Genomic DNA, 27,705 nt, shown 5'->3' on the forward strand with positions numbered 1-27,705 from the left:
TTTAAAATTTATTACTACAAAGTCCAGCAATTCTTTCTGCATCCTGGACAATCAAGAAAACAAACCAGATTTGAATCCAGCCAAATGTTTAATGAGTAAAAGGAATGACCATTTCTTTCATAACTAGTTGTACGTTACAAGAATTGATGGTCTCCATTGAATCTCAGTAGACATAAACATTTTTGTGACAATTTAGCATTAATTGGCTGCCTAGTTGTTAGTCTTTACAGACTGGCCAAAGGCTGACTGGGCCATGTGGACTAAATTATCTTCTCAGTGCTGGAGAAGGTTACTCCAGACCGGGCTGAGGTGTATTTGCATGGTTATGTGGGGATGCTTGCATTGTTACTGCCTGTGCATTTCATACCCTCTCTCACTTATTGGAGGGTCAGATGGATGAGGGCCTTTCATAACCAATACATATAGATGAGATACACACATTAAAATATCTAAAAACCCTGTGCAACAGAAATATGACTAGATGGGCTCATCTACATTGGCCCCTTTTCCGGAAGGGGCATGTTAATTTCAGCCATCGTAGTAGGGAAATGCGCGGGGGATTTAAATATCCCCCGCGGCATTTAAATAAAAATGTCCGCCGCTTTTTTCCGGCTTTTAGAAAAGCCGGAAAAGAGCGTCTACACTGGCCCCGATCCTCCGGAAAAAGCGCCATTTTTGAAGTAGGAATAAGATCCTCCGGAAAAGGGCGCTTTTTCCGGAGGATCGGGGCCAGTGTAGACGCTCTTTTCCGGCTTTTCTAAAAGCCGGAAAAAAGCGGCGGACATTTTTATTTAAATGCCGCGGGGGATATTTAAATCCCCCGTGCATTTCCCTACTACGATGGCTGAAATTAACATGCCCCTTCCGGAAAAGGGGCCAGTGTAGACGTAGCCGATATGATTTTTCTTTTATTTCTTATAATGCTATTTAAAGTATTTAATTTTGTATGTAACTGGAACCTTTAATCTTATATCAGGAAGAGGTTTTGTTATGTTGCCATCATGATAAATGGCCCATGGGAAAACCAGAATTTCATCTATAACTTTGCAAAAAACAACAGTTATGTACTGTGATACAGCAAAACTGGAGTGCAGTAATAAGAGACATTAATTAATTCAGGGCTAGAATAAAATGCTTGTACACAAAAGAGAAACAGCGAAGGAAAGGAATGGATGAATGAAAATGCTTTAAATTGACTTGTGACAGCTAGCACAGTTTGCAAATGTGTATTTTTCCTGTTTAAAATTTTAACTTGTCAGTTAAAAAAAACCAACCCCGAACATTTACATGCTAAAGCTTTTGGCTGAAAAACAAAAAATGTCACTTTGAAAATGCTGCCATGGTGCTTCCTCGAAAATATAGTGGGAGTGCCTCATGTCTAAATTCTCTTCTATGAGCTGAGCTCCTTGGCCAGACTACATCTCCCATGATGTATCACATTCTCCCCAATTTCTGAGCCACCAGAGTCAGTACCAGATTTACAATGATGCCAGTGGCACCAGGTCCACACTTTGAAGGGGCTCATTATTTCACCATAAATAAACTTGCATATATATACTACATATACACACAGATAGGCCTGCTCCATGCTAGGCAGTTAGGCTGCATGGGCACTATTTAGGGGGGTAGCAGGGCAGTAGTTCCCCCTCCAGAATTTGAACCCCTGGATTTCATATTTGAGGTCTGCTTAAAGCACATGTCCTTACTCCAGAGGCAGTTCTTAAATGCAAAATAGTTTGAGCTACTTACAGGTTTGCCTTTGGGGCAGGGAGTTTGTTATAAAAAGAGGGAGGCAGAGTGATTAAGAATAACAAAAGTCTTGTTATTCAGGTAATTGAAGGATCGTTAGATCATCATGAAAATATTGCCAGGTACTCCACTTAAAATATAGGGAGGGAAAGAGGAGGAATGAGTGTTGTGCTGCAGGTATCTGCATTTGGGCCAAACTTCTCATAAATATTCTTGAAAAAGGGGCAAAGAGTGATTAATCCATAGCTGACTGCAAAGAGTTACAAAGGGATCTTACAAATCTGAGTGACTGGCCAACACAAGGGCAGATGGAATTCAGTGTTGATAAGTACAAGTAATACACATGGAAAAATATAATCCTAACTATACATACCAAAATGATGGGTCTAAAATAGCTATTACCACTCAAGAAAGAGATCTTGGAATCCTTGAGGATAGTTCCCTGGAAATATCTGCTCAGTTTTCACTGGCAATCTAAAAACTAAAAAGCTAACAGAATATTGGGAATCATTGGGAAAAGAATAGATAATAAGACAAAATACTATATTGCCTCTATATAAAGTCACTGAATGCCCACATCTTGAATACTGTTTGCAGATCTGGTCACCCCATCTAAAAAAAGATATATTGGATTTGGAAAAGGTACAGAAAGGGCAACAGAATTGATTGGGGCGGGGGCGGGGGAGGGGGGGGGAGTAAGGAACAGCTTCTATATCAGGAGAGATTAACAAGACTGGGACTTTTCAGCTTGGAAAAGAAATTACCAAAGGATAGGGGGATATGCTTGAAGTCTAGAAAATCATGAATGGTGCGGAAAATAGAATAAGGAAATGTAATTCATTCCTTTACTAACATAACACAAGAAGATGACCCAATTAAATTTATAGGCAGTAGATTTCAAATAAACAAAATAGGCAACAGGGGATGGATCACCTTCTCTGTTTATTCCTTCTGAAGTAACTGGCATTCACCACTGTTGGAAGACAGGATAGAAGGTTAGAAGGACCATTGGTCTGACCCAGTATTGCCATTCTGATGTTCTTATGTAGCTCTGAAATGTATCTGACCTTTGCTTTAATCCACCAGATTCCACTCCCCCTTCCAGATCTGAGATAGAGTCCTGATGGGGTCTCTCTCTCTGTCCACTGAGTTAGTAACAAAGTAAGAATATATATTAAAATTTAATTAAAATTAAAATCTAAGGCTAATCAGTATCCCGTAAGTCCGTGGTCACCAACCAGTAGATCGCGAGCTACCGGTAGATCTCAGGGGCTCTAAAAGTAGCTCTTGAGCCCTCTCTGAACTGTGCGCCTGCGCAGTACATTTATTGGATTTCCTCATTTGAGGAGCAGCTACTCACCGAGCAACACCACAGGTGAGTAGCTGCAAGGAATGGTGGGAGCTGGGAGGTCGGGAGGGGTGAAACACCCCAGCCAGCTGACTGTGGCTTTCAGCTGAAAGAGGCTGCCCCGCGCTCCAGCTGATCAGCAGCTTCTCCTCTGCGCCTGCTCACGTGGAGCTTGGTAGCACCCTGGCTGAGCACCATGGCCAGCTGGCTGGGTAGCTGCTTTTCTTCGCTCCAGCCTGGCTGCACTGCGGTCAGTCCGGAGGGAGCGCGGGTTGGAGGCTTCCCTCCGTGGCTGGTGTAGGGAACTCCCTGCCCCCAACCTTGTTCCCTCTCCTCTGCCCCAAACTTGTCCCCCGCCCTCCTGGCCCCCTGTTCCCTCTCCCTTGCCCCCCCACCCCACTGCAGAAACCTGCCCCCCCTCTGCAGAAACTTGTCCCCTGGCACCCTGCCCCCCCTGCAGAAACCAGTTCCTTCTGGCACCAGTCTCCTACTACAGAAACCTGTCCCCCTGTCCCCCTGCTGCAGAAACCTGTCCTGGCACCCTGCCCCCTCTCCCCTGCCCCACTGGCACCCTGTTCCCTGCCCCAGAACCCACTAGCACCCCTCCCCAGTACTGTGTCCCCTGCTCCCAAATGACTTTTCCAGGGGTCAGTGACCCCTGACTCAAGGCAGGTTTCCTGCCATTCTCATAAATAAAGACAATGCAGAAACTTTTTGTGTTTGACATAGTATTTTATTTAAAAATAAAGCCTGGCTAACAAACCCCCAATTGGGGCCAAGCCCCCATCTGGCCACAACCACTCCTGCATTCCCCCTTCCCCAGACCCTAGATCTGAGCCTATCATACACTGGAAGCCCCTGCCCTCAGCCCCTCACATACCCCAACCTAAATTCCTGCACCCTCACATCCGCAAGCCTGTGGCTTGCTTAGTATCCCAACACTGCCCAGCCTGGAGTCTCCTCCCCAAGCCAGTGTCCCCTTCTCCACCTCCTCCTGCATCCAGATTTCCTCCCAGAGCTTGCACCTCACCCCTTTCCACACCCAAATCCCTCATTCCCACCCCAGAGACTACACATCCTGTCTCAACACAGCAAGGGTCTAGCTAGACTGCAGGAGTTTTTCAGGATTCTGGAGAGATCCCAGAAAAACTCTTCTGCATCCAGGGTTGCGTTTGTTCTTCTGCTTTTTTAGTGGAAGAGCAAACAGGCTCTTTTGGTCACCCCTATATTCCTCTTTCCACAAGGAATAAGGGGGCTTCCAAAAGAAGTTTTTTTTCCTGACATTTGGTCCAGTCTAGACAGGCCAAATGTTGGAAAAACCTCTTCCTACAGAAGAATTTTTTTTAAAGCAGCAGTATAAGGATTGGGGATAGCAAGTGATGGAGAGGAGGAGAATAGAGAGGGTGGAGCTTCAAGGAAGGGGCGGGGCGGTAGATCTCGGCTTGGTCTGTCATTTAAAAAGTGATCTTGGGTATACAAAGGTTGGAGACCACTGCCTTAAGTGACTTGCCATAAGTTGTCAGAATATGTTAATGTTTGGGGTGAGTGGGTCTAATATTTATTTCATTGTCTTTCTTTTAAATAGGAATTAGATACAGTGCTCCTGTCAGCTAACTGCTAAGTTGTCTGCCAAAAAAGTAGAATTTTCCAGTGTCTTAATAGCCCCTGGATAGAGATGGTGTGTGTGTTTAGGTGGGAGGGTGGATGGGGATGGTGCTAGGCTTGTACTGAGCATGCTTATGCTCTCACCCTCTTCTCCGCCCCCACATCACAGCATGCACAGGTCAGCCCTTACCCCACTAAAATCTGAAACAGTGCCCCAATAGTTTGGTATAACTGCATTTCCCTGAGATATGAAAAATCCACTTCTCTGAGCAACTCAGTTAAATTGAACTGACCCCCAGTGTCAACAGAGCTAATGTGATGGGAGAATTCTCCTGTTAACCTAACTACCACCTCTAATGGAGTGGAGTACTTATGCTGACAGGAGAAGACTACATTGTGTAACTGGTACCTTCACTGAAGCACTAAGAAGGTGCTGCTGTAGCATTTTAAATGTAAACAAGCCCTAACATTTTGATTGAACTGTATTTTAAAGGTGAAATTAACCTATGCTAGTAGAAGGTTCCAACACAGTGGTTCTATAGACAGAAAGTGGCTATGGAGCAGAGGCACAGAGATGTGTTACACCTTAGTAAGACACCAATGAATCTAAAACAACATGCATCAAGTGGCCAGAATATCCCACATTCAGCATGTACAAGGGTAGTAGCCACAGCTCCAGGCTAAGGGGTGGAGTAGGGTACTTTATATCTTCCCTGAAGGTTGGGGTTTCCTTTTGGTCCATTTATTTAGATTTCACATTCAGAGGGGAGAGAATTTCATCTTATGTAAGATAACTCTTGATTCTTCTTTGAGGGAGTGTTACTATGACATATTCTTTCTGGGTGAATGTTTGGACTTCATTACCTGGGACAAAGAGGAGAGTGTTTTATTTAAAAAGGCCAAAAACCTGAAGAGTCCCATTGTTTTAAGTTTAAACCTAAACAAGGAAGTCTACAATACCATGGTGTATTGTAAGGTCTCCATTAAAAGTTTCAGATTATGTTGGAAAGGTAAACATTAAAAAAATCTGACTTTTGGCAGAGAAATCTGTCACAGATTTTAAAACAATGCCAAAGATTGCTTATGGTATGGTTTGAGGAAGACTATATATGGTAAAACAGTCCTTTACATCCAGAAACTCAATCATCAAAGTCCACTCTGGTGATGTCTAGACTACGGGGTTTTTCCAGGATACCACTGGTATCCCGGAAAAACTCCACCATGTCTAGGGAATGCGTCTGCTCTTTTGACATTTTTTGCAGAAGAGAAGATGCACTCTTTTGGAAGCTCTGTCTTCCTCGTGCCATAAGAAAGAAGGGCTCTTCCAAAAGAGGAGGTTTTCCAAAATTTGGCCCAGTGTAGATGGGCCAAATTTTGGAAAAGCCTCTTCCAACAAAACTATCGGAATAAGGTATGCAAATTATGGAGTGCAATTTGCGTGCCTTTTTCTGATAAAAAGTGGCAGTATAGACATAGCCTTTTTCTTGTAACAAAAGAAGAATGCAAGGGTGCAGGTCTTGTTCATATTTCATTGTTTCAGTGCAATGCTTTATGCTTCCCCTATTCCTCAGTCCCAGATTTCTTCTGCCAGCTCAGTTATTTTTAACAATTCTTCTGACTTCCTGAATTTGTTAAAAATAAAACCATGAGGAAGTGTCTTTTCCTTACATTGATATTAAAAGGTTACCAGCTTAAAACCAAAACCAAAAATCCCAATTTAAAGCTTCTTTCATGTTTCATATGACACTCAGTGTGCAAGAAGACATAAGAAAATATTTACAAGGCACTGCAGGATAGAGAGATACTGACCTTCTGAGAAACTGCTCTGTAAGATGCTGTAGTTTGCTGAGAATCCCTCTTTTGCTATTGCACTGTCGGTATAAAAAACCATTGAAAGGATGCCAGTGGAAGAGCGCACTCGGCCTGGTGTATTTTGTCCACAATACCGCCCTATATGGGGGCCAACTGAAAAGAAACAAAACATAATAGTTCACTACTTTTCCTCCTATAACAGTAAGTGTCAATACAATTGCCCAGCAAAGAGATCCCTCAGCAGGAAGCAGGGAGTCCCTGCAACAGTTTAAATTTACTATCTCCCCAATAGCTTAGTAACAAGCTGTAAATTGCTCACCCTTCCATAATAATCTCACTTATACAATGTTCCAGATAAAAAAGAAAGCTAAATATAGGCTAAATTTTCAAAAAGTATAGTTTTTAAAGTGGTCTGTCATGGGCAATGATGGACAAAATTACACACACAAAGAAACAGAAATATTTTCTGCGGTAATTAAAGCATCTATATAAGTGACCCAGTCTGCACACTCAGCCTACAAGATGCTGAAAAACCTCCATTTCTACTGAAGTAAAGGGAGCTGAGTCCATTCAGCCACCTGGAGAATCAGGTACTTATTGCCCCAGTTTTAAAGGCAACCTGTCATTAGTTTTTCAGTAAATTTAGAAAAATGTTTTTTTCTCTTCAGTTACATAGTGATCAATGAGTGACCTTTGTCCCTTCCTGTTTGAGCTTTCAACAGCTTCTAGCAGATTCTTTCTCCTTTTCACTCAAACACTTGTAAGGGGAAAAAAAAGGCTGAACATTTTCCTTACCTCTTGCTTTTGAATTCCTAAGTGTAATGTCTACACTTGCAGCCTAATTCGAACTAGGGCTGCAAATGTAGGCATTTGGAATTGCAAATCAAGCCTGGGATTTAAATATCCCACGCTTGATTTGCATCTTCCCGGCCAGGCGCCATTTTTGAAATTTACAAGTCCGAAGTAACTGCCCGCGGCAGTGAAACGGGCGTTCGAAATAAAGCCCTAGTTCGAACTACCTGTTAAACCTCATTGCAGGAGGAATAACAGGTAGCTCAAACTAGGACTTTATTTTGAACACCCGTTTCACTACCACATGTAGACGCGGTCAGTTACTTTGGGCTTGTAAATTTTTTAAAAAAATGGCCCCCGGCCAGGAAGATGCAAATCAAGCGCAGGATGTTTAAAACTCGGGCTTGATTTGCAATTCCGAATGCCTACATTTGCAGCCCTAGTTCGAATTAGGCTGCAAGTGTAGACATAGCCTTAGAGATATTCACTACAGTCTGAAAGCTAAAGAACAAATCCTGATACTTTTCTGTTTGGCTTGTTCAGTGCAATGATTTCCATTGCTCCTCCTCCCCCCCTGACTAATTTGGTGACTGCACAGCCAACATATAAGGCCTTGCTATGCTTGTGCATCCCTTTTGGATAAAGCCTTAAACTGCTAAACAGCAATAAATCTCTGCTAACTAACACTGAATGTATACAGTACTAGAGGTTGTGCAAAAACTTAGCTATAATACTGGTAAGCCATAAAACCAACATCTTCACCCTTAGCCTTATTTCTAAATTACAAGCAGAGTGTCCACACTATCAAGCCCGTTATTTCAAAATTAGGGTCTGGTTATTTTGAAATAATAACTCCTGCTTTCCATGAGAAATAACACTTATTTTGAAATAGTTATTTCAGGAGTTATTATTTCAAAATAAGTTATTTTGAAATAATTTCCTAGAGTAGGCATGCCCTTACAGAGCTAAACTACCACACTGCCATATCAACATTGTTTGAAGCCTGGTTAGTTTTCAGTTTAAAACCTAACAAATTTACAAAGCTTAATCATTAAATATGCAAGGGAAAACAACAGCTAACATACTTTCTCTAGAAACTTACTGGTTTTTGCCAGCAAATAAAACAGTTGCAACTTGGAATAACCTCCAATACCTGCCACATTTCTCTACTAGGCCAGTACTGCCAGAAGGAAGCAGCTTAGATGATGTAGAGCTTTCTGCTAATGTAGATTCCCACCTCCCCCAACTGCACAATCTTTTATAGCATCAACTTCCAGTTGCCTAGGCAATTGCATCACATTTAAAATAATAGTCACCAGCCAACTCAACTCTCTTTTTCACCCTGGCTGCTCAGGATGTATAGATGTAATGGAACACGCTGCAGAAGATGTATGTTGGATTATTTCCTGCCCTAGAAACCATGAACCCACTTATGATCTTATTATTTGATATGAGAAAGTTGTTCTTCTGGAGCACTAGCAGTACTATCCTTTAAAAACATCTCTTCAGTCTGGATACAGCCTGACCCTTCATTGTCTTTTTATTTTGCTTGGATGGGCAAACAGCTGTGACCTATCTTCTTCCCTCTATGGTCTTTGATCATTATAGCCACTGACTTTGTTGAAGACTACAAGAGAATAGGAGATATGTGGCCTCCATGCTTTGGCACTCAAGAGTTTCTCCCCCTCCCCCATTTCCTGCAGGGAAGGACCCTTTGAAATGGCAAACAGAAGAGAACTTTGTTTAAAGCAGACTCATATTTATAAGATTCACCATGACTCACTGGCTTATAATTTTTAAAACATACTTGTAATTCTGCATTTCATTCTTTTGAATATCGCCTCTGGTTATCACAGTGCTATTCTCTTTGCTAGCTGTGTAAATTCAGGAGCCAAAAGCTTTGCAAAACATGATACAAAGAGGTATTGAATTTTCTTACACAACATGTAAGCCTTAACCTACTGAACTAATGCAATATTGATCCTAGCAGAACTAGATTAAATAGAGGTTCTTATTCTTCTTATATAAGTACCTATGATACTATGAGGGGTTTATTTCCATTTAAGTACTGCAGACTTCTGAATGAGAATAAATTACTTAATAATGTATAAAGTGTCACCACACCAAATAATGCACAGTGGAGAAAACAGCTTGAACGATAATCCAAGAGACAATATCTTAGCTTATTTAGATAGACTGTGTCTCTATTTCTTGTAGTGTCCTACTAATCCTTCCCATTCAGAAGCAAGGGAGGAAATCTCACTTATGCAGTGTGTGGCAAAGGAATACATACATTTCAATACAAAATCCAGACAGAAGAATACATCTCCATTCTCGAATATTGATGCTAAAAGAATAGCCTAAATTGGTCCTGTTGGAGATTAGGCCTAGAAATCTGTTTGTAGCCTCCTGCAATAAGGATTCATGTAATTTTGTTAGCATTCCATGTGAGAAACTGGACCAGAAACTGGTCACTTAGGGTATGTCTACACTTGGGAGTTGGGGTGTGACTCCTAACTCAAAGACACACTCTAAAAATAGAGTAGCTGTGCCGGCATGAATGTCAGAAAAGGTTAGCAGCCCCAAGTACGTACCTGTCCAAGACCATAGGCATGTGTTGGTGGCTGGCCTCTCCAATCACTCACACTGCCATTGCTACAATCTAATTTTTGGAGCCCTGGCTCAATCACAATTCATATGAGTATGTATTCCCAAACTGGGAACCACATTCCCAGTTTGAAGTGTAGATACATCCTTGGAATCTACTAGACTTTTGAGAGAGTTTGTCTGTGTATCTGTCTGTCAGTTAGTTCAAGAAGTCCTCCTAAACGATATGAGATAGGGCCACCAAATTTGGTATACAGCTTCCTCTTATCATAACTTAAAACAAGATCCTGGTTGTGCCAGGAAAATGGGATGTGCCTGGAATAGGATTGCTTCTTAGAAAATCATACAGAAAAGAGACCGAATCACCTGGAAAGTGAAAGAGGGACTGCACCAGCCCCAATCCTCCCACCCCAAGGTGCTCCTAAGGCAGGGCAAGGGGGGCTGACAAGCTCTGCTTTTCCCACTGTAGACTGTTCCCCTTTGTCAGGGAGCAAGGGAAAAGTGCACAGCTGACTTTATTCTTCACTCTGACGGGGGAGCGCAGGACATCAGACAAATATGGATCTTCCCCAGCCAGACAGGGTTGCCAGATGGTTGAAACAAAAATACTGAACCCCCTCCCCCCCAAAAAAAAACACCGGGAAAAAATTCTGTTGAAGGGGAGAAAAAGAGGGGGGGAGACCAAAGTTGTTGAGAGAGAGAGAAAAAAAAAAGCATTGCTTACCCTAGATCTTTTGGCTGACAGCCATTTTGTGCCAGCAGCTTTGCGGAACCAGGTAAGCATGGGGGCTGGGGTCGGGAGGCTGAGGGTAATGGGGACCAGGAGGGAAGGGAGGGCGGGTGCTGAGTGTTTGTAGGGTTGCCAGGTGCCCTGCATTTTCACCTCCTTGCCGGTGAAAAATTCAGAGAATACCGGACATCTCAGGTGTCCAGAATTCTCTGAATATTTTTACCAGACAGGAGGCAAAAATGCCAGACTGTGCGGGTGAATACCAGACACCTGGAAACCCTACAGCCAGGGGACATGAATCCCTCCCCTGGCTGTGCCCACTGCAGCGGGCATGGACTGGCACTTCTTACAAGGCTCCAAGTCACTGTGGTGAGAGAGTGCTGGGGTAGTCCTCTCTCCCCAGGGCAGCCTGCATACCAAACCCCTTGTGCCTACTCCCACACGAGCACAATGATTCAAATGAAGCATACACATTTTCATTTTATTTTCCAAAAAACAAAAATAAGTGGAGTTAAGAACCCGAGCTATTCCAGTTAAATCTTCTTGTTGATCTATATTCATCAGAGGCCAGTTCTGACATTGCCAACTGAGCAAAGGCATCTGTGCAAGCCCTCCCTGACTTCATCCTCTTGGTTGCCTGTGTTCTATCTGTTCCTGAGATTTCTGCTTCCTTTCTTGGTTACTCTGCATGGGAGAGGTGTGAAAACAATGGAAAGGAATTCATTACATTTAGACTAATGGTTTGGAAGGGTAGCAAAAATTATTTTGCAGAACCATCCCAGAATGCAGATACTGGTTCTGTCCATTTTAAAGCTAGAATAAATTCCTTGGATGTTCTGGGTATGTATATGTCATTGGGTTCAGTATTTACAGTGCATGCCTGGTGATTTAACACACTCATTATGAAGTATATCCCTAGTTGTGCCTCCTTTTCCTCTCTGTAGAGGTGAAGCCACATTGAGCTGAAAATCTACTGTTTCCCTTCAATCCATCAGATTCACCTCAATGTTGCATAATTTATGCACTTTTAGTATCCTTTCACATTAGCTCTAGGAGCCAAATTCATATCTTGCTTAAATCCATTTGAAAAAAGTTTCAGTGATATCCATCTTCAAATAATAATTCAGCGTGTAAATTAATTAGCCATCTTAGTGAACATTAAAATCTGCTTTTTAAAGTGTACTGTATGCCATTTAAAGAATGTCACAGGATAGCAGGGTTTTTTTATTGCCTGAACATTTACATATAATTTAGTGTTTAAGATGATTAATGGGATGTGAAAATGAACACCTAACCTAGAGCTTCCAGTAGTCATATATGAGCTGTTACAAACTATTCCTTAAAAGTTCATTACCAATATGGAAAACAACCACAACAACAAAAAGGCAGTTAGATTAATGGCATCTTTCTTTGTGCTGATGTGACCCACTGCAAAGTGTTTTTAGTTCTATAATTCAGTGCAAGCACTTGTGGTATTGACCAGAGCTTTAATGCTGAGCCTGTGGTTCTCGAAACATATGTAAAATTCTTTAAATTACTTTTGAACCTCTGGAAGACAATCCATAAAGCTTCAAAGAAAGCTGCAGGATGAATATGTGCAATTCATCACTTCAGTTCTTCATGGTTTTGAGTGAACTTTTTTTTTTAGAAGTCATCAATGGATTGCTCTTAACTAGGGCATGCCTTAGGTACATTTGTGCCCTAGGCTAAGACACCAACACAAAATCACATACTGACTTACTGCTTTTTTGTTCCCCTGCTCACACCAACCCACTCAATGCCCTCCGTCACTTCCTCCTCCAAAAAGATGGCTCTGTGTCTGTTCAGTCATTTGCAAGGGTTAATTTTAGTTTCGAGATACTCTCCAGAATGGTTTACACCAGCTGCTGCTGTGTTAAAGAGAGGACCACCTGAGATCTAAAGATGCCCACCATTCACAGTTCTGCAAAAACAATGTTATATTGCAGAATGCTAAGCATTCTGGCCTTGTTCCCAACAAAGCACTAACAATCATGCCTTACATGCAAACACATGAACTTCCCCCAATGAAATCCTTTTGAAGTCAGTGAGATTGCTCACATGCTTTCAAATAAGCATGTGCTTAATTGCCTTGTAGGATCATCAAGGTCAGAGTGCTCAGCACCGGCCAGCATCAAGTCACTGGAGGGGAACAGAATTGCAGCTGAGCTGAAATTCCATGACTGTGAAAGATCACTTTGGCTATGTCTACACGAGACAATTATTTCAGATTTACCAAGTTTGACTTCTGGGCACCCGATTTCACTAATTTGAAGTTCTGTGTCCTCACTAGAGGGAATAATCAGAGGTAGTCTGAGGCAGGCTCCATTAATGTAGATGCGCTACCTCAGACTCAGAGCCCTAGGAAGCATTCTGGAGAGCTGTGGGAGACCTCCTGGAGGCAAATTAATTCAAATTAGCAGCACAGCAGGGACCATGCTAATGTTATTTCAGACTTACAAATTCAGGAATAGCATTATTCCTCATGAAAAGCAGGACTACAGGGTTCAAATTCCATGGCCCCTTATACTGGAATAATGGGCTTGGTAGTGTGGATGCATCACTTATAAAATCAACCTTGAAGGGCTAATTTCAGACTCAGGTCTTAGTGTAGACCAGGCCTCTGAGACTAAACTATGCAAGAGTAAGCATTAAAGCTGGTCAAAAATTCCAATGGAAGGCTTTTCCACTGGAAAATACCAAGTAATCAAAAGCTAAATATTTCACAGGTATATTCATTTCAATTGCATTTTATTTTGAAAAAAAAAAAAAAAACCCCAGAATGGAGCATTATGACATGGTCAAAATATTATTTGGCTCATGTTAATTTTCCATTGAAACAACTTTATATTTCAGTTCTTTACAATAGCATACTATTTTATACTATGTTGTACTACACTGAAAGTGTTGTGAAACTCTGGAATTTTATCCAAATGAAATGTTTGGCATGACCCAAACCAAAACTTCTTTTGACATTTCATTTGATGGGAAATTTCAAATTGTTCCCTTTCAAACTTAACAAAAAAATATATTACTGAATTTACTGCAAAACAGAGAATCCGGTTTCCACCCTGCTCTAGATCCATAAACTGCCTTAGTTCCATTCTGATATCCTCTTCTGCATGAGGTCCTAGGCAGCTGCCTTCTTAAACCTGGAACTATGGCTACAGCTACAAATATTTCCCATGAAACTGTTCAATAACATTACATAAAAATTTATGTTAACCCACTTCAAATTCTTTGCTTTCACATGCAAAACAAACCATGCATACGTTGCTAAAGGGCAGGAGTTATGTCCGTACTATTGCAATTACTGTGTTTTCCCAAACATCTTTTTCAGATAATGCCTATGTTAAAAATACCATATAAATCTATATGTGTTTGTTCTCATCTGTTTGCAGAGGCTTGTTGTTTACCTAGACTTTTGGAGGCAGAGACTACTTTGTTACTTCACAGCCTAGAATAATGGGGTCTTACTGGGGTTACTAAAATGTGCTTCAATATAAATAAATCATAATTATTTCAATAGCAAAAATAGCTTCAGCATTTATACTTGTATTGTGATAGAATAAGAAAGGAGAATAAACTCTGCTGGTTGAAGAGTTATTCTTCTATGAATGATGTTTCAAATACATTCCTAGAACTATCACTGCCCCCAACAGAATGCATGTGAGGAGACATTCAATGTTGTCTACACAGTAGGGGCAGCTAAATTATTTATAAATAGATAAACATATTTATCAGATGACGGAACCCTGCTTCTTAAGAAGAGAGACAAACATAGTTTAGAACCATGGGTATTTGGGAAGGCTAATAATACTTGTTAATTTTTCTTCAAGTTGACTCGATCATTTTCTTCAACTAGAAAATCACTTTGAAAACCCCTTGACATTGATAATAATGTGCTTCTTTCTGAAAATATTCCACATAAGTTGGTTGATTGGATCTTCTTTGTGCGTGTCAATTTAAATTAAAGATTTAAAGGAATTTAGACTGGAAAGATTTGGGCTATATGAAGACAAACCTATTATTAAATCTTCCAGACATTGGTATAATATTGTTACAATTCTGTTTTCCTAAATGAGGAATTAAACATCGAATAGTCCGTCAGCCACTGGTTTGACTCTTCTCTTGTTACTGGAAAGTTTTTAAGAGAACCATAGCAGACCTATTCCACCCCAAACAAGAGGAAATATACAAACACACATTAAAAATCAGATTCATTTACTGTTGTGGAACAAAAGCTTTTATGAAAATGTCAGCTTCCCAAATGTGTAAATACCATTGTGATGAAAAATCTGTGTGGAGAAATATACATCCTTAAACTTGCAACAAAAGTGGGTTTCAGATGTTAAATATTTTCATTAAAATGAAAGTGTTATTACTGGACAGCATTAACATTTTGTAAACACCTACTCATTGCTGTTCATAAACTCAAAGAAAACATCCTTCAAAGCAGGTTATCACATCCACAGAAAAGCTTTCATTACCACACTATAACACAGTGAGACAAGTTCCATCCTGGTGTATTTGGCTTTGTTATAAAATACAGAGGAAAAACGACAACTGAAAGATGCTTCTCTTTGTGCCCGTCATAAGCAGCTATAAAGCTTGTAAAAGGCATCAAGAATAGCTGATTGCACATTACTGCTTGTACGATTCCTAAGGACTGCCAAGTTCTGATATGTGCACCCTAAGGGGAGGTGTTCAACCTAAAGGAAACCTGATGTTAAACTTCAGTAAACTCAAGACAACAGCAGCAGCAGACTACAGGATATCATCATATAGTACTCATGTATCCCTTGAATTAGTGCTCAAAGTGTACCATAAGACTTCACTGTCTAAATTATTTTAGCACAGAAAGTCCAGTTCTGTCTTTGGTGAAATGAACGGGAGTTGAATATTGTATTTGAGGTCATAATGTGGCTGCAAACCAATTCTTTGATAGTAAAGACAGTTTATAAAATATCATGCATATTGTTTTGTGCTAGTCATGTGCAGTTTTGTGTACAATTAAGGTGTATTTTCTCCCCCCCTTTCAGTCAACCGATTTTGTTTAAATCAAATGAAAATCTCTGTATAGACAACATGCCTTCTGGAGCCCACTGTGGAGTAATGAATCCTGTATAGTGCAGCTCATTTTTCTCTTACCCTCAGGGAATCCATCCCAGATTTCCAGTCGGTCATATCGACAGAACGCTCCTCCTGGAGGATTTGAATCAGGTTCTAGTTCAAAGCTTTCAAATTCCAGAATAATCTCTGACATCTTTGGTGCAAAGACAATGTATGTGCATTCAAGGCTATTTGGATATTTTTCAGGGAATCCTGGAGATTTTATCACTCCACTTGGTGAAGTGAAATTTCTGGAACATTCAGGGCCTGTGTGATAAAGAAAAATGCTTAATTTAGCACTATTCTACAAAGTAAGCTGGGTAACTAGAAAACAAATTAGATCATTTTGTCTTTCTAACAGCAAAGTGGCTTTTCAATGAAACACCTCATTTTAATCACTATATTAATCATCCAGCCAGCTTGTTCCTATTATTGATAGGTATTAAAATGTAATTCACATTTATTGTGTGATCTCCAATTTTCAATTTGTGCAGTGCAATATGAAAACTTATGCCAGCTCTAGAAAAAAATTGTGAAAAATACGAAGTCATGTGGGAACAATGAAAGGGTAAGCTGCAGAAATCTCGACAGAGCCCCAGAGAAATAATTATAGCCCCTTCAAGCTTAAATCTTTAAATCTTAAGGTTGACAGCCTTTTATTGGTGAAACAGAATGTTTTACAAAAGCGGATGAGTGAATTCAGTAGAAGGAGTAGTGGTTTCAGATTCCTAGAGCAGTGACTCAGTAACTCTGCCAGATGTGACCTATGCCTCTTTGACAAACTAAATGTGAAAGGTAATTCGTACATGTACCAAGGGTGACTGACTCATTCTGAGTGGTGTTGACACAGGTGCACCAGTAAAGTGTTGCTGTTAGTGAAGGCATGATAAACGGTGTGATTATGGGCAGTGTTTCTAGAAGTCACCTAATATCAATGTTGACACATTAACCTTCTCCAAAGTACCAGTCTTGGCTTAATTTGGTATTCCATAAACTGTTGTTGGTTGAGCAGAGGATGACAATGGGATGAATTTAAAAGGCCAGGTCAGCACATCTGCCTGACTCGTTTTGCTGGCATGTCATATTTCCCCATTCCTTGTATTCCTAGAAACCCACCGAATTCCAGCTATGCAGGTATGTTGATAGCGGAACTGCCTACACAACATTCTCACCAGATTAGTGTACTGCTAATCCTCCTAGATGAGTTGTTGGTAATCAAGACCAAACATGGGACCTATGTATTAAAAGCTTCAGAGGGTTAACTGAGTTAAGTTTGTAACAGGAAAAACTTAAAAAACAACAAATAGACTAGTAGCACCTTAAAAACTAACAAAACATGTGGTTGGTATCGTGGGCTTTCATGGGTGCAATCAACTTCAGATGACTGGAGTATTAGAAGTATTCTACAATGAGGTGTAACAGTTAATCCGAACTAAGGACTTACTTCGGATTAACTTCTGACTGCCGCGTGTAGGCGCAGGCAGTCAGTTCGAACTAAGGGGATTTAAAAATGGCGCCTGCCCGGGAACATGCAAATGAAGCCCGGGATATTTAAATCTCGGGCTTCATTTGCAAGTTCGAATGCCTACTGTAGCCACCCTAGTTCGAACTAGTGGGCTAGTGCAGACATACCCTAAGTGGCCTAGCCATCATTAGATAGGGAGAGAGCATGGGTTACATGAACAGAGGCACTTCCCTACATCTGCATTTAATGGAGAGTGGGATAGGGGAAGGCTGGAGTATAAGGGACTGTGACTGTCTGGTAACAGCCCAGATGGAGCTGTTGTGTCACGGAATCAGGTAAAGATCAGGCAACAGCCAGCCAGTACAAAAACCTGTAGATGGCCCTGGTTGCACTTAATATCAGTGCTGCATGACTACTGAGCAGTGTGCAGATTTTGGTTGCTGAGCCACCAATTACATCCATATGAGGATGCCCTATTCCCTAAGGGTATGTCTACACTTTCCCTCTACTTCGAATTAGGGAGGCAAATGAAGCATACCGAAGTTGCAAATCAATCCCGGGATTTAAATATCCTGCGCTTGATTTGCATGTTCCCGGTCGGTCGCCATTTTAGAAATTCACTAGCCCGGAGTAACTGCCCGCGTCTACACGCAGCAGTGAAATGGGAGTCTGACTTAAAGCCCTAACTCGAATTAGCTGGCACTCCTTCTGCAATGACATACCCTAAGACAGGAGTGGGCAATAATTTTTTTCCGGGGGCCACTTTGGAAATTTTTCAAGTGGCCCTGGGCTGCACTGGTAGGGGCAGGGCATCAAGCAGAAGGGGTGGAGCCAAGATATTTCCGGGTTCCCCACCCCCAGACAATGATTGTTCTGGAGGTGAGGGAGTGACTTCCCCCCCCAAATTTCCCATAGGGAGGGAGTGAACTCACTAACAGCAGAGGGACTGGGTTAAAGGGATTTGACAAAATGAATCCCATCAGAGAGGTAACCAGTGGACCTGTATGGATTCCTTCCTTGTCATCACCAGTCTCCCTAATGCCTTAGGGTATGTCTACACTACCCTCCTAGTTCGAACTAGGAGGGTAATGTAGGCATACCGCACTTGCAAATGAAGCCCGGGATTTGAATTTCCCGGGCTTCATTTGCATTAGCGGGGAGCCGCCATTTTTAAAACCCCGCTGGTTCGAACCCCGTGCAGCACGGCTACACGGGGCACGAACTAGGTAGTTCGAACTAGGCTTCCTAGTTCGAACTACCTAGTTCATTCCGCATGTAGCCGCGCGGCATGGGGTTTGAACCAGCTGGGATTTAAAAATGGCGGCACCCGGCTTAGACAAATGAAGCCCGGGAAATTCAAATCCCGGGCTTCATTTACAAGTGCGGTATGCCTACATTACCCTGCTAATTCGAACTAGCAGGGTAGTGTAGACATACCCATAGTGACTCTTGCATCTTATTAAATCTACAGCTGTCTTTGTCCTGTGCCATAAGCTACTTACTATCCCTCCCTCCCAACATAGAAACTTATATCCCATCAGCCTCTCTCCTAGGCTAAAAGATTCTCTGATTAATGGCTTTTCTGGTGCATCTCTTGGTAACTTTGTTAGTTCTTTATGCTGCCACTGAACCAAATATGTGTCCTGGCAGCAGTTTGCTAAGAACATTTAGCTCAGTGAACATCAGCCTACTCAGTAAGGAGGACATGTCCAAACAGGACTGAGGTGTGCCATGGCAGTCTCACATGCACTCCCTGTTCAACCAAGAGTTAAAAAAAACCCCCATAAGAACCACCACCAAGCAGCCCGCAAGAAACATGGGACTATTCCTTCGGAAAACGGGAAGGTCCCTGGGTATAGTGGTTCCCCTGGTCCTTGGAGTGTAGCAAGCAAAGGGGGCTCAATCAAGCCTGTGATCAGCATGGCCTGGGGAGGACAAGACTTTGCACTAGAGGACCTAAGGTCTTTTGCATCTGGTTTGTGCAGACCTAGGATACCACCAAGAGGGAATGTCTGGAAGGGAAGAGGCTGTACACATACAGGGTGGGACATAATCAGTCTTGCCCAGCTTTGCATCATCACCCCCCTCACCAGACTCAAAGGTGCCCCACAAACGCCCCATGCCTCAGGGTGACTCGCTCTTCCAGGGAGCCCCTGTGCGGGGTTGGGGAAGGTGGAGGACCAGCAGCACCAGCTGCGCATCACTCCTTATGAATTGGGACAACCAGGGCAGAGGATCACTCTGTAGCCAGATGCGGGGATTTGCGCCTGTTTCTGCACAGAGCTCTGTGGGCCAGTCCACCCTGTGCACAAAGCCCGCCAGCAGCTGTGCCCCTTTCCCCGCGCTGGCGATCTGTCTGGTCAGGACCCTCTTCCCTCCCCATTCCCTGGCTCACCCTCTCCCAGGGCAGCGCAGCCCGGCGCCAGAGGGGACACCCGTCTAAAAGCTTCTCCCATCCTGCCAGGAGCACGTGGTGCTTTTAAGCAAAGCGGAGGAGGCTTGGCACGCTCCCCCCACCCCCAGGCCAATTAGGACCTGGGGACGGGGGAGTGGCAGGGCCTCCACAGGCCAGATTCACCCTCTTGGAGGGCCGGATCTGGCCCATGGAGGCCCTTTTGCCAAGCCTTGCTCTAAGAGAATGGCAGCAAAGTGAGCAAGGGGAACCCTGGAAAATGTCCTTAATCTAAGTCAGTCACCAACCAGTATAACGGGATCTACCGGTAGATCTTGGAGCCTCTGACAGGTGATCCTGATTGGTTTGGCTGGAAGACTAGCAAGGGCAGGCACTTCAGCTGCCCCTCCCTGCACTGCCATTCTGCTCCTGCCCAGAACCTCAGAGATGCCCCTGGGAGCTTTCTGCTTGTTGTTCAGGGTGAGGGAGACAGAGGCAAGGGGCACTGACATCTCTCTGTCCCCATCTCCAGTATCCCAAATTCACAGAGTGAGGAGGGTGGGGCCTCAGCAAAGGGGTGGAGCAAGGATATTTCGATTTGAGGTCGATCCCGGACTGACTTAAATTCAAAAACTGATCTTGTACTTAAAAAAGTTGGAGACCACTAAGTTGTTCACTGAAAATAATCTGGCCTGTTGCATACATATGCATATTAATATCTATCACATCATAAGAACTGGTGCTTTTGAAAATGATGCAAAACACTGTACTTTATATTGATTTGGTACCCCTCTAAGTAAGTTCAACATTTCGGAGATAGGTTGACCTAGAAGGTTAGCGCCATTATTTTAGTCCTCAATTAGACACAAACATTAAGGCTGTGTCTACGTTGGCACCCCTTTCCAGAAAAGGGATGCTAATAAGACACTTCGGAATTGCAAATGCCGTGGGGGATTTAAATATCCCCCGCGGCATTTGCATGAACATGGCTGCCGCTTTTTTCCAGCTCGGGGTTTTTCCGGAGAAAAGCGCCAGTCTAGACGGGATCTTGCGGAAATTAAGCCCTTTTCCGGAAGATCCCTTATTGAAAGTAGGAATAAGGGATCTTCTGGAAAAGGGCTTATTTTCTGCAAGATCCCGTCTAGAGTGGCGCTTTTCTCCGGCAAAACCCTGAGACGGAAAAAAGCGGCAGCCATGTTCATGCAAATGCTGTGGGGGATATTTAAATCCCCCGTGGCATTTGCAATTCCAACTGGTCTCATTAGCATCCCTTTTCTGGAAAGGGGTGCCAATGTAGACACAGCCCAAATGTTAATTTTTAGGACCTGAACACCAGTGATCTTTAAAAGGTGTCATACACATTTTGGAAGAATGCTAATATTAAAGCCCTAGTGGCATCACTAATTCTCATCCGAAAAATTATATTTTACCTGTAATTAAAATTTCCCCTATAGTTTCCATGGGATGGAGTATTCATCTTCACTCCCTTTGCTCACTGTTCTATAGTGCTACTATTGCAGTTAAACAGTTGCTACTCTTTACCTGATGGGTGATGTATCACACTGAAGTAATTTCGATATACGCCTTTACTCTGTTTGTGAGGTGCTTTATGAGAATATAAATAAAAGGTTTTATAACTAATGTAAGTCATTGTCATTATTGTTGTATGAAAAATAAGCAGTCAAATCCTGACCCGCAGGAGTGTAAGGCAGGTCCTTATCCTCACACCTGAGTCCCTGGCTTATCCTGAGCAATTTCAAATCAATGTGGTACAAGGGGCACAAAATTCATTCAAATGAGAACCCTCACCAATATGCCCTCCGTAGGTCCTGATTCTTTATTTTCTCTGCACAAGGTCTACAGAAGTTAAACTAGCTTTGAGGGTGTAGTGAACTCCATGAAGTGAAACATGTGGGGAAACATGTGGGGAGGGGGAAAGAGGCTTTGTCAGAAGCATCCAATGAATAGCCAGATCTGAGCTGGGGAGACTGTGCATGTGAGAGAGAGAGAGAAAGAGAGAGAGAGAGAGAGAGAGAGGGTATGTCTACACTACCCTCCTAGTTTGAACTAGGAGGGTAATGTAGGCATACCGCACTTGCAAATGAAGCCCGGGCTTCATTTGCAAGTGCGTTATGCCTACATTACCCCGCTAGTCCGAACTAGCGGGGTAGTGTAGACATACCCAGAGAGAGAGAGAGAGAGTGTGAGTGAGTGAGTGAGTGAGAGGGAACCAGAGGTCTCTGCTACCCACTTCCAAGTTATTTGCTCAACCCTGGGAAGAGTATGTCTTTTAGCATAGGTCTCCATCCCACCTGACTCACTGCTTCATTTCAGAGTTTACACTTGGCTTCTTAGGGCTTGTCTATACTTGACATATTGCATCTGCACAGTTGTAGGCATAGCCCTTCAGTGGAGGCATGCAACAGGGGTTTTTTCCATTAGCATAGCTAATCTGCCTCCGTGAAAGGTATCATTTAGGTTGGTGGAATAATTCTTCATCAAACTAGTGATGTGTAATGGGAAACTAGGTTGGCTTAAAAATAATCCTTAGCAGTGTGGATTTTCACACTCCTGACTGCAGGGCTGTGAGGCATGGGCCAAATCAACCAGTGTCTCTAATCTGTTGGGGGAGGGGGGCAAGTTCCTCTCCAGCTCTGCCCAGATCCCATTTCCACTCCATCTCTTCCCCCAATGCCCTACCCTGTCCTTACCCTGCCTCTTCGCCACCTTTTCCTGCTCTGCTCCTCTCCTTTAGTGCGTTATTCCCTCGCTCTTCTCCTCTTCCTGCTAGAACCTTCTGATGCCACAAAACAACTGCTCTGCAACAAGTAGTAAGTTCTAGGAGAGAGAGGGAGGCACTGACCTGTGAACCCCTCCCCAAAAATGCAGAGTCCCCAGTGATTGCCCGAATTCGCCCTACCCAAGGGACAGCTATACCTGATTGACATAGTTAAGCTGATCTAATTTTCTATTCAGCCAGGCCTTAGTTTGGGATCCTGGTTATCAGGCAGCTAGGGTTGCCAGATAAAAAAATACCGAACATGGCGGGGAAAAAATTGGTTGAGCAATAACAAAAGAAACCACTGCACAAAAAAAAAAAAAAGAGTCGAGCGCCTTTAAATCCCCACACTTCGCTCTCCCTTTCCCCATGAAACGCAGCAGGGGAAGAATGTCCAAGACAAACAGAAAACACTGGACATTTTACATATCCGGTATTTTCTGTTTTTGTTTTGTTTTTTAATGGACAGAGGCTGCAAATACCGGACTGTCCGGGCCAATACCGTACACCTGGCAACTCTACAGGCAGCACCTCCTCTCCCAACACCACTCTCTTGCTCACCCCATTTGTCATATTTAAAGCTTTGGACTCCACTTCTAAATCTTCTCTATGACTGCTGTTGAGTGAGATTTTGTTTAGGATTGAGCAATCAAAATTAGCCCTATCCATGTGATCCAGGTGGGGTAACACAGCTTTAACAAGTTAAGGGATGCCTTCAAAGTGTTGTTCATGGCTGTCCCTATGTGTATTGCACTGAAGCTTGGCATCACACATGCCATTTATATTATACTGGATCTTTCATCTGATATTTCCTTTCATGTCTGTGTAGCTGGGAAGAATGTCTTATGGCAGGTGTCTGACTAATAAGGCCGAGTTTGTCATATTAGTAGGTATCTACATAATAGGATATACTCATTTGCTTTATTTGACTATTCATTTACTCGGTATGTAGACTATGCATTTAATGTAAACAATAATTTAATATTATCTGGGAGATACTAAATGTGCAAAGGTCAGGAAATTCAGTATCTGTGTTTCTGTAGCAACAGTAACTCATAACCTTTTTGCATATGTAACATTTCCCACCTCTGTAGATGGGATGATGTGTGCCTTAATTTAAGTATAGATAGCAGGAGCCAGTTTTGAAGCTTCTTTGGGAGTCATAATTTTAAGTGTCCTTACTTTTTTGTTTATGTTAGATGTTGATTGTAATATTACCTTAACATAATTAATGTTTATCGGTGTGGGATTTAAGGGTGTGTCTATACTAGAGGGTTTTGTCGACAAAAGTGGACTTTTGTCAACAAAACTATACCTGTGTCTATATTACCACCGAGTTCTGGCGACAGTAACTTGACAGAACATGGCAGTTTTGTCAACGGTGGTAAACCTCAGACGGCAGTAAACCTCTGTGAGGAATAATACCTTTTTTCGACAGAGTAATGTCGAAAAAAGGAGCTATTGCATCCACACTGTGCTTTTTCAAAAGAGAATGTCTGGACTCTCTGTCAAAAAAGCAGCTTGCTTTGTCGACAGAACTGGCTGTAGTCTAGATGCTCTTTGTCAACAGAGGTTTTGTCAACACTATGTGTCGACAAAGTCTCTGTCAATAAAAGCCTGTGGTCTAGACGTAACCTTGATGACCACATGGGGAAATAAATACAATATTTTTGTTCACACACAGTGTTATCTCTGGACTATCATGAAAAAGGTCTTCATCTGAAAATGTTCATTTTCAAAAAGAGCTTGTTTCCACAGGTCATTTTTGCATTTTGCTTTTTCTTGTACTTGCATTTTAATTCCTTTTAAAGAGGAAAGTTTAGTAATTGCAAGCACTAAAAATCTAAGGAACAGATTTTCAAAATACTAAGCCCCCATTTTGGCACCTGAATAAGTGGCTGGTTTTCAGAAGAGCTCAACTCATCTGATGCTGAATTCAAGGGTGCCATTTTGGGTGTGTGGTGGCAGCAGCAGCCGTGTGCTCTGGGATGCAGCTTGCTTTTCATCCCGTGCCACGGATGCTAAGGGAGTGAGGGGAAAGTGCGTGCATTCCATGTATTCCTCTCACACCTGGATGGTGAGCAGCCTTCACGCACCAGGTGTAACAGGCATGCAAAGAATGCAAACACTTTCCCCTCACTCCCTTAGCATCCAGGTAATGGGATGAAAATCAAGCTGCATCCCAGAGCGCACAGCTGCAACCTCCCCCTCCCCCACCTGCCCGAAATGGCACCTTTGTCTGAATTATTTTGAAAATCTGGCCATTGGAGTCACAGTAGGGGCTGATGGGTGCTAAGCACATTTTAAAATGTGGCCCTGATTCAGGTGCATAAATAGGAACTCTTTTTGAAAATGCGGTCTCATTTAAAGGTGCTGAGCACTTGAAATTCTGAGCTTGGGGACTTTGAAAATCTAGCACCAAATGCTTATGCTGTCAAAGGTTCCTATAAAGTAACACTCTTTGTATATCTATGCCTTTATTACCCAGTTTTGCTATGGGGCCTCCTAGCTTCTTAATGTGTGATTTATCTATCTCCCTCCAACTACAGCTAAGGTGTATGCCAAAAAATGATCTCACCATCCTACAGAAAGTGATTCAGCAAATGAGCTGATCAAAGTAGGGCCTTTTTCTGAGCCTATTAATCCTGGCAGCTTCTCTCCCAGATGTTTTCTTCTGCACATACAGCTGCCCATGCTTGATGGCCTTTACTGAAGCGCCTCTATAGTCAGCCACCAGAATGAGCTTGAAAGCAGTGTGAACCTCTGCCTCCAAAAAACAAATAGTGAAAGTGACACCATTCTGATCATTCCATCATCTGCTGGCCATGTGTAGCCAGGTCCATTCTGAGCCCATGGGTATCTTTGGGGAATGCAAAGCAAAGCACTAACCAAATAAGCAAGGGACTACAAAGGTTACAGTGTGATAAGGTGGAAACATTATAAATGACAGGATGATAGTCAACACAAAGAAAGAAAACCAACAATTAAAAAATCTAAATAAACAATATTGTAGAAAACATGCTGCTGAATGCTATCAGATTGCATTCAGAGATGTAGATCCTCGGCTGGAGCGCATGCATTGGAGCGATGGTTATTTACACCAGCTGACAACCTGCCCTTGCACATGGAGGATACTAGCAATAAAACATTAATCTACAACCAAATTCTTGACTTTCCAAAAGACGTAGCCTTCCCTTTGTTCTCAAGAACTATGATAAACTTTTTCAAATCCAAATCAAATCCATGGAAATCAAAACCAAAACCATGGACTGTGTGCTACATAATAATAGATCATTTGCTCACCTCTTTTGTAAACTTCATAGCGAATGGAAAATCCTGCTCCATGAGTTTCATAATCAGAAACAAATTTAATAAGGAGAAATGGTCCTGAAGACACCAGAGGAGCAGGAGCAATTTTTCCACAGTACTTTCCCCATACACGCCCATTTGCATTATCTCCATCAATCACTTCAACGTAATCATACCTGATGGATAAATGGAAGAAAAAAACTTAAACTTCCAGGAAAGAAAGAGATTTAATTAATTTAGAAACCATTGCTACACTACATAGATAATCAAGAAAAATGTTAGCCTGCTTGGAAACTGCATTATGCTGAGAGATGTAAGCAAAATGAAATAATTAAAATGGACTACATCATGTCTGTAGACATCATCTGGCAACATGGAACTATTAGGAAGAATGGCGTCCATTATGCTTGCAGACAATGTCAGCTTAAGTAACCAATTAACAAAAAAAAAAAAAAAAAAGGAAATCTCATGAGCACAATTCTGTATTATTAAATTGTGCTCCTTTGTCTATGGTGGTGTTATCAATACATAATGCATAGCATTCTTTTCAAACTGTGAAGTTCTGTTATGAATTCAAAATGTCTCTTTGGCTGGCGCTCTCTCTGAACAATACTTTGATTTCTGTACACTACCCTCTAAATATATGGCCACAGAATAATAAATGAATCCCTAAACATTTGATTTAGTTCAAAACTTCACTACATTCCAGACCACTGGCAGAAAACCTGTCATTTTTCATGTAGTTGGGCAGAAATGGAACAATTCTTACAATCCACACTTTAATTAGAACACTCGATTTCCTTCAGACAAAACTTTTTTTACATGATATCCTTGTTTAGATATTTAAATTGAGTTGGTTTAAATGAAGTGTTATAACATTCATATTTGTACAGCATATGATCACTGAACTCTTTGGAGCAGGTCCTTAACTTTTGTATATCTGCTTGATTCCTCTAAGCATTACCAGTGGAGTTAAAAATCTGCCAATAATGATTAATAGCAAATCTTTGCCTCGGGACAGTAGTGATGCTATGATGTTTCCCTGTCCTGTAAACTAGGATGTCATCTTCAAAGACCTGATCCTGCAAAGCTGACTTCAGTAGAGTTGAGGAGGCTCATTAACAGGCAAGCTTGAGCCTTATTAGAAAGAAAAATAATCAAGAAAGGCTTGAGATGTAGGATTTGGCCATGAGTCAAAGATTTCAATGGTTCATTGGTGGATGATTCTGGAGATTTGTGTCAGTCCCTAGTGGAGACAGGGTATAGTTGTCAGAACCAGATTCAACCTTTCCTAAAATTTGATGGTACTCTGTACTCCCATTGTGTTTTGGGCCCATTTTTAATAATAAAGAGGCTGAGACATTGGAAAGCTTTTGTCTGCCTGCAGTGATGTATTAATAGGTGTGTCATCCATATTGCCTTTTTAGTCATCAAGTTGCTGTTAGCCAGACAACTTCATTTGTTTCTTACAACATTATATATGTTACAATTGACATTAAAATGATGCAGTTAATTTGCTTTAGCCTTTTATTCTTCTATCACATGCATTGAAATGTCCTGAGATACATTAATATACCAAAAATGGCTAAAAAATAGCAATATAAACTGCATCTGGCAATTTTAAAGAGGCCCAAGAAAAAATGATGACCAAAATCACTTTTAACAACCCTGATACAAACAATTTAGGGCACATGACTTATGTTTACATGAAGTCCCATGAGACAACAGCAAAGATGATATCACTAGTTAAAGTGGTCAGCATAAGGCTCTTTAAATTAAAAATGACATTACCTCATCAGTTACAATTATATGCCAGCTTTGGTATACATATATAAAAAAATAAAGCTGACACTGATGGAACTGTAAGCATTAACATATGTGAAATATTGTGATAACTGTATTTCTTTTGATGTATCTGATGTGACTAGTAGCAATTGCTCAGCCAGTTAATTTAACTATCCCATTTCAAAGTGATGGAAACACAAAG

At 41.9% G+C, this 27,705-nt stretch overlaps 1 protein-coding gene across 2 annotated transcripts in view; it reads right to left on the reverse strand.

The window, feature by feature from the left end:
• The window catches only part of NRP1 (neuropilin 1), a 171,750-nt gene that overhangs the window by 73,723 nt on the left and 70,322 nt on the right, over positions 1-27,705 (reverse strand). For both annotated transcript variants that reach the window (XM_006120737.4, XM_075922674.1), the window contains exons 3-5: positions 25,713-25,894; positions 15,813-16,040; positions 6,512-6,667 (exon numbers count right to left, since the gene is read on the reverse strand). In XM_006120737.4, the coding sequence (XP_006120799.1) occupies positions 6,512-6,667; positions 15,813-16,040; positions 25,713-25,894 (566 nt within the window). The remainder of the gene's footprint in view (positions 1-6,511; positions 6,668-15,812; positions 16,041-25,712; positions 25,895-27,705) is intronic.

This window comes from Pelodiscus sinensis, chromosome 2 (genome assembly GCF_049634645.1).
Source record: "Pelodiscus sinensis isolate JC-2024 chromosome 2, ASM4963464v1, whole genome shotgun sequence".
NCBI classification, from domain to species: Eukaryota; Metazoa; Chordata; order Testudines; family Trionychidae; genus Pelodiscus; species Pelodiscus sinensis.